Source organism: Trichomycterus rosablanca, chromosome 15, assembly GCF_030014385.1.
Source record: "Trichomycterus rosablanca isolate fTriRos1 chromosome 15, fTriRos1.hap1, whole genome shotgun sequence".
Lineage (NCBI taxonomy): Eukaryota > Metazoa > Chordata > Actinopteri > Siluriformes > Trichomycteridae > Trichomycterus > Trichomycterus rosablanca.
Window position 1 is genome coordinate 8,953,505 of NC_086002.1, and position 6,972 is coordinate 8,960,476.

The 6,972-nt window shown below is 40.5% G+C and overlaps 1 protein-coding gene across 2 annotated transcripts; it reads right to left on the reverse strand.

The window, feature by feature from the left end:
- Positions 1 to 38: 38 nt before the first annotated feature.
- On the reverse strand, positions 39 to 3,164 carry lipt1 (lipoyltransferase 1). 2 transcript variants are annotated; one of them, XM_063010438.1, is made up of 2 exons: positions 1,643 to 2,826; positions 39 to 506 (listed from the first exon to the last, which is right to left on the reverse strand). In XM_063010438.1, the coding sequence occupies exons 1-2, from the start codon at positions 2,732 to 2,734 to the stop codon at positions 348 to 350; spliced, it is 1,251 nt and encodes a 416-aa protein (XP_062866508.1). In that variant the 5' UTR covers positions 2,735 to 2,826; the 3' UTR covers positions 39 to 347. The 2 variants fall into 2 exon arrangements, 1 of the variants encoding a protein (XP_062866508.1); XR_010014844.1 differs by lacking the exon at positions 1,643 to 2,826 and adding an exon at positions 2,940 to 3,164 and having other exon boundaries at positions 416 to 506.
- Between the last annotated feature and the right edge of the window lie 3,808 nt (positions 3,165 to 6,972).

A 6,972-nucleotide genomic window follows, 5' to 3' on the forward strand; every position in this document is an offset into this window, starting at 1 on the left:
GTATGTGGACATAGCCCGCATTACCCGCATTTCATGTGGTTAAGTCAAGTCACGTCAAATTTATTTATATAGCGCTTTTTACAATGAACGTTGTCTGAAAGCAACTTTACAGAATCCAGGACCAACAGACAAAAAACCCCTATTGAGCAAGCCGAGGGCGACAGTGGCAAGGAAAAACTCCTTCAAAATTACGGGAAGAACCCTTTAGAGGAACCAGACTCAGCAGGGACCCATCCTCTTTGGGTGGCCTGGAGGATACTTTAAATAAATAGGATTTACACAAATTATACAAACACAAAATTGAATTGAACTGAAAGTTGTAACTAGCAAAAAATCATTGGAGTTCTTTATTGTTCAGTCCAGTCTGTGATAATGTCCGTTGTAAGTTCTGGACATTTTTGGTGCAAGCACGGCAGGTTTCCATCCCATCTAGTAGGAGCAACATTGTTGGCACTGCAGTCTCGACTTGCAGTCTTAAAGGGTAAACAGGTTTCCGTCAGAACAACCTCGGGGGAAAACAACAGAAGATGTAGTTAAAATGTGAAATTGTTAAGAGTAAAATGTCAGTTTAAAAAGAGTAGTTTTAGACTCTGGCACCCCTAATTATTACAGCATTACTAAGTTTGCTTGTTTAGTTTGACAAGCAAAAGGTTAACTTGAGCAGAGAGCATTGTCAGTAGCAACCAATCAAAACTGAGAGTTCAGCTTTATCCTGCCCAGCAACTGCTGAGAAAGTGTGATTGGTACATCTCTGTACTGCTGGCTGCAACAAATCAAAACTTAGGATTTAGTTTTCCCACCTCCACCACTGCGGCCTACCTGGCACCCCAAGCTCGTGATGAAAAGGCTTTGTACTGTGACTACTTCTGTCCCATCTGAGCGCATATTTTCTAAAACAGGACAGATTCTTACCAAGCGGAGAAATCAAGTGAAACCTTGTAAACCTTGAAAGTCAGAGAACTTGTTTTGTTTTGAACGCAAACTTGCCCTAAATGCTGCAGTTGTGCACTTTGTGGTAAATGTTACTAAAATTGTTTTTGTGTTTCTAATTATTTTTTTATGCTTGAAATGTAAAGCCCAGTTTGGCTACTAAAATTTAAATACCACTGTTTAAAAAGAGTAGAAAATTCAAAATTGTGTCATTTTCCCATATTTTATAGTATCTTAAATGCCATTCTATTGTCCTTACTAGAATGTATTTTATTTTATAGTGTGCATTAGATGGGAAGTGAACATATTTTTTAAAGACATTTAAGACATGTTTTTGTTTTTAGTAAATCTCTAAAACATTACTGCTACAAAAAAAATCAAAAGGTTGAGACATCTAATGACAAAACTATAACATTTGGACCCCTGGAGCCGAGAAGGATCTTAAACTGGTTGCTGATGGAGCAAGCTTGACCTTTTAAATGATGCCACAACAACTGAGCTACCATGGCCCCTGAATTCAAATGTTCTTCATATTATAATTTGATCGCTTGATGAAACGTCAGTTCTGTGTTTGAGACAAATAATCCTTTACTGCTAATAAAACACAAGAAACTGAGAAATATATTATTTTATAAAATATATATTTCATTCACATCACTGACACAACACTTTCATACAGATTTACAGTTTTTTGGATATGCTCAGAATTTACCAGGGTAGTCCTGATTAAAGCAGCTACAGCAACTGCAAATTCATTCGGACTGAACCGGATGCCTGTCAAGGTGGTGCAAAGCTCATTCACAATGTCCTGAGGCAGCCACTGTTCAGGTGTATCAATGACAAACTTTTCTACTATTCCATTCCTAATGTCTACATTAAATCCAATGTTGGTTTTGTCCACTATTAGAGATGTAGAGATGCTGAATTTGGGGGTCTTCCCATAAACCCAATCCCACTGTTTCAGTTCGGAGGCCATTTGTTGAATTCCAGGCATTTGTGCTTCTACGCCTGGGTCTATTGTAATGACCGGGCTGTTGAGACTAAACTCCTTATTGTAGCGTGAAGCAATGGCACTCATGATGGTACTGGGATCTAGAGTTGGGTCCTGATCAAAAAGATTCGTAACAGGGGCTGGCACGCTGGCTGTGGCATTGCTTTTAATACCAGGACATGTGCTTTTTAGGACAGATGAGAGAACAGAGCGATCTGCAGAACATAACAAGGTGCAATGATGATATGCTGAAGTTCTGCCCAATTTGGCTGCAGTGCCGGAAATTTTGTACACTCCGTCAAGCACAATGTCAAATCTGTCAGTAGATCGGACATCCAGATCAGGTCTGAGCTCCTTCAAAGCTCCAGTTACAACTCCTAGATTACGATGTCGATCATATTTCTTTTTAGAAGTGAAGAAAGTCATGTTTAAGTTGCCCATATCGTGGTAGACAGTGCCTCCTCCGCTCCTGCGCCTCGCCACCGGGATGCCCATGCGCCTCAGCAGACCAAGGTTACACTCCTGCCAGGGGTTCTGGTGCCTCCCTATAACCACAGCTGAAGCATTTCTCCATAACAGCAGTATGCTCCGATTCTGCATGTCGATTCGATCGTGGATCCAGTCCTCCAGTGCCAGGTTCTCAAATATATCAGCAGAAGAAGATTTGATAATCAGTCCCACATTTCCGGTCTCATTGAAGTGTAAGTGCAGTGTGCTCTGGTGTCGCACCAGTCCTGAGAAGTGCCCAGCCCTCACCGATAAACCAGATAATGTCCTTAAGATCATAATTAACCACAAAAAGCTCTCGTTCATTTGTTTTAATATATTATGGTTATTCCAGGTGTTGGTACACTTAGTTTAGATCATTAGAACAGCAGTAAAAGACGCTGTTCAAAACTGGCATGAATCTTATTCTTCACTGGAGTTTAGGGGTTTGGCGAAATCACCGTTACAGTGCATTACCGCCACCAACTGGCCATGAAAAGGTGATGCATTTAATAAGGTAACCGTTACTTACAAGTACAGGGAGGCACAGTGACTCGGTGGGTAGCACTGTCGCCTCACAGCAAGAAGGTCCTGGGTTCGGTTCCCAAGTGGGGCGGTCCGGGTCCTTTCTGTTCCTCGCTGCCACCAAAAGTTTACTTTTTGGCATTTTCACCGCGTTCCTGATCATGAGAGCTGAGTGATTGACTCAGGTAGCGGTGTTTACAGGACAGAGAGGGCGGGCGAAATTCAACCACCCAATCACAGACTAGCATTTAGAGGGCGGACCTTCTCCGATTGGCCAGTGGTAGCTCTATAAGGAGTCAAAATGAGGCTGTTAAACCAATGAAATACAAAGCATTTGTTCTGACATGTACCTGAGCCAATGGTAAATAATATTGATCAAAAATGAAACCAGTTCACTCCAAAAGGAGGATTTTTAAGTGTCCGTCCTAGCGTTGCGTGAATGGAGGACTGGCAGCTGAAAAGCCGGACTGTCCGGCCACCCTAACGTCAATTCAGTGCGCAGTAGCATTAGCTTACATGTAGCAATATTCATATTTTGACTCTTTAACGACTTCATAATTCAGAGGATCCAGTGATAATAGGCAGAAGAATCTCCATAAAACAAAACGTAACAGCTTAGGAAAATTTTTTATGACTACAGGATGCGAGAGAGGCAATTTGCGAAATCTCCGTTCATTTTTCCTATTCAAAATTTCTCTTAGACCCGGGTTACCAAATATGGGCATAACAACATGGCGTGGCCTACAAAATGACGACACGACTTATTTTTCTGCCCCGCCCTAAGTGGGCGGGCTTTAGTGAGGAGCCGTTTCCTGTACAGTTGTTATTTGACAGAAGGAGACGGGAGGTTCAGGTAGGATAAACAACTCAATTTCATTCAAAAATGTAATGTTTAGAACATGTCAGTAGCTTGTACATTCACAACGTATTAGCCTAGCAGTTGTCGTAGAAAAACTTGTTGTGAAATTTGCTGTCTGTGATGTTTTGATCGAGTCGTAATGAAAACGGTGTTTCTCAGCGTTCCAAATCGACCCACGCACCCTACGCTAGAGCACCTAGTTTGCTATGACGATATGGCTGTTATGTTAAAAACAGTGCACTTCATATCATTTCGGCATGTATTTGGGACGCTGTTGGTGTCCTTGTATTCTGACATGCGATTAAACCTATGACGTTAGGTTACATGTACCTTTATGCAGTAAACATGGAGGAATTGTAAATAAAAACCGGTTTGTTTCATTGTTTATTTTGAAAACATTTCACGATAGACACAAACACTTTAGCCGCCAACGGAATCTGTGATCCTTCACTTGTTTCTTGTTGCTACATTAGATTTTCTGGACGTATGCTAAGCGTTACCTAAGCGTGAATTTGGACTGCAGATGAATATGTACAAACACGGTGTTTATACCACTGACCACTACAAGTTCATTTTAATCGACATAGTTAGCATCTCTGTAGCTAGCCTGCTAACAGCAGGTCAAAGGTAACCGGTGCGGATTCTGCATCATTCTGCCGCAAATAGCGCATTGGCACATATTGGATTACAGTACACAGTACAGTACTACATGTACTCATACGGTGCACATAAATACTGATTGTATTTGATTACTGATATGATCAGCGGTTAGACTGGTAAACTTCACTGGTCCTGATATAAGAAGTCCAGAATCAGTGTTTTCGTTTGGCCGCTCTTTCTGTGTGGAGTTTGCATGTTCTCCACGTGTCTCCTCCCACAGTCCAAAAACATGCAAGTGAGGTGAATTGGAGATACGAAATTGTCCATGACTGTGTTTGACATTATGCGTGTGAACTGATGATGAATCTTGTGTAACCAGTAACCTGTCCTGTCATGAATGGAACCAAAGTGTGAAAAATCAACCTAATAAGTAAATAAACTTTTGGCCGCCCAGCCCATGTCAGTCATTGAACTGTTACTGCTGCTGTTGACACATCTCCATGAGACAATGTGGTGTGAAGTAGTTGAGAAAGTGCTTATATAGCAGTTGTGCTTACCAGTGGCAGCTCCTGCCAAATCTCTCAGGGGGGGGCAATTGTTGCGATGATGGCCAAGGTGACCCGTTCAATGGGTAAATAAAAGCTTAAATAATTAACATCTTAAGTCATCTGTCAGTTTGCCCTCACAAATAAATTTGAACATGGAGAGAGACCAGCTTTACCATTAATCATAAAATTAAGTAAAGCTTCACACTAACAATTTAATTAGTAGTCTTTTTAATTAGTAATAGTCTTTAACAGATAGCATTTTATTTTAGGTGCAGCAGATCATTTATTTCTTTAATCTTTATTTCAATTAAAGATTGGCATCGGGGCTGATGTGCAATGAATAAAGAAGTACAATTAAACAATTGGGGAGATACAATAAGTGCAATCACAATTCACAATTTAAAAATGACATTACTTACCTGTAATTTACTTGTAACTTATATGATTTCCCCCCCTTTGTAGATACTTGATGTCTAAATTTGGTCTGGGTGGCCCTAATAATTTAGTTGCTAATTTATCCTGATTACACGATGGAGTTGCTCCGAACTGAGGTGATGGTAGTCATGGTGACGAGGTCGCGACACCCGAGCCCTCCCGGAACCCATACAGAATGTATTGCAGCGCCTGCAGTTCGAAAAAAAGAGCCTTAACATGAGAGTCTGAGAGCAATCCGGGGCAATTTTCAGTTAGACTGAAATCGCCCCCAAAAGGGGCGGTATTGTACTTTCGCCCTTTGTTGGTGCGTCGCCCGATCGCCCTAAGGAACGAGCCGTAGATGTGTGCCTGAAAACAACTGTTACCATTATTTTAAGAACTCTTTAGCTGTTTCTCAAACAGGGGCTGTGTAGTAAACACACAGTAGTGATGGATTATCAGGTGGCTCAATGTCTCAAAGCCACAAGCTTGAAAAAAGCCTAGAATTTCTCAGATTTATTAATTGTTTATTTTATTAGCTATACCTACCATTCAGATGAACTTTGTAGGTATACAATTACTAACTGCAGCTCAGCTGTTGGTCTGGACAGTTTGTCATCTTATTGATCATGCAAAGAGGGACCCTAATGTGAAGCACCAGTAGAATATCTTAATCACTGCAATGACACAAACATGGTTATTACATGGTAGTGTGTGTTATTAATGCTTCTTTCCAAACCCTCCCTTAAGCTTCTCAGTATTTGAGATAAAAGGGGTTTCTTCCAATTATTTCAATTGAATGACTTTACTGTAAAGCAGGATGCTTGTCTATTGTAAAGGACAAACAAAGAGACACAATGAAGTCTGGGAAATGTAGCCAGAAATCGATTGTAGCTCCTGTAATAAAACAGTACAGCACCACCCCACCAACTGTCATGTTCTTCACCAATAAGTTGCTGCGTGACCGTGCCTCAGTGAGACTTCAGTTACAATTTTAATCACATCAAAACAGCTTTTTAAAAAACAGCGTATGATCCTATTTCTTGCTTGCTGTTTGTTGGTGGTAAATGTAGCCCCCCCTCAGGTATGTCTCATGATGTTTTTAAAGTGTGTCAGTGTTTGTGTGCTGTGCCTTAACACTGCCTGTTTAATTTTATTTTAAAATGCAAATGAGGTTTTGAGTTTGGTTGACTTGTGAATGTGGTTAGGGCTTACACTCTGGGGCATTCCTTCTTGCAAATTATATAGACAAGTTCACAGGAACTAATGGTTTTCTCTAAAATCTGATGATTATCAATCTACATATATTCTGCTACACTAATGTCCTCTGATGCACATAAAGTTAATGGATCATTTTTACCCTCTGTACCATCTAGTGTTTCAGCTGATGCCTTTTGCTTCTGGATGAAAAAGGAAAAGAAAAAAAAACTTTAACCATATAATGGACATTTAAAATCATATTGTAAAACGTCTGCCTGCACATGGTTTGCACTAATGCTATAAACGAATGTAATGGAAGAAATGTTATTCATATATCAAAGATCCACCCTTCCCCCATTTTATCCCTTTTCTCCCAATCTACTCATTTTCAATTCCTGTTCGCAACTCCCCAGCCCTGA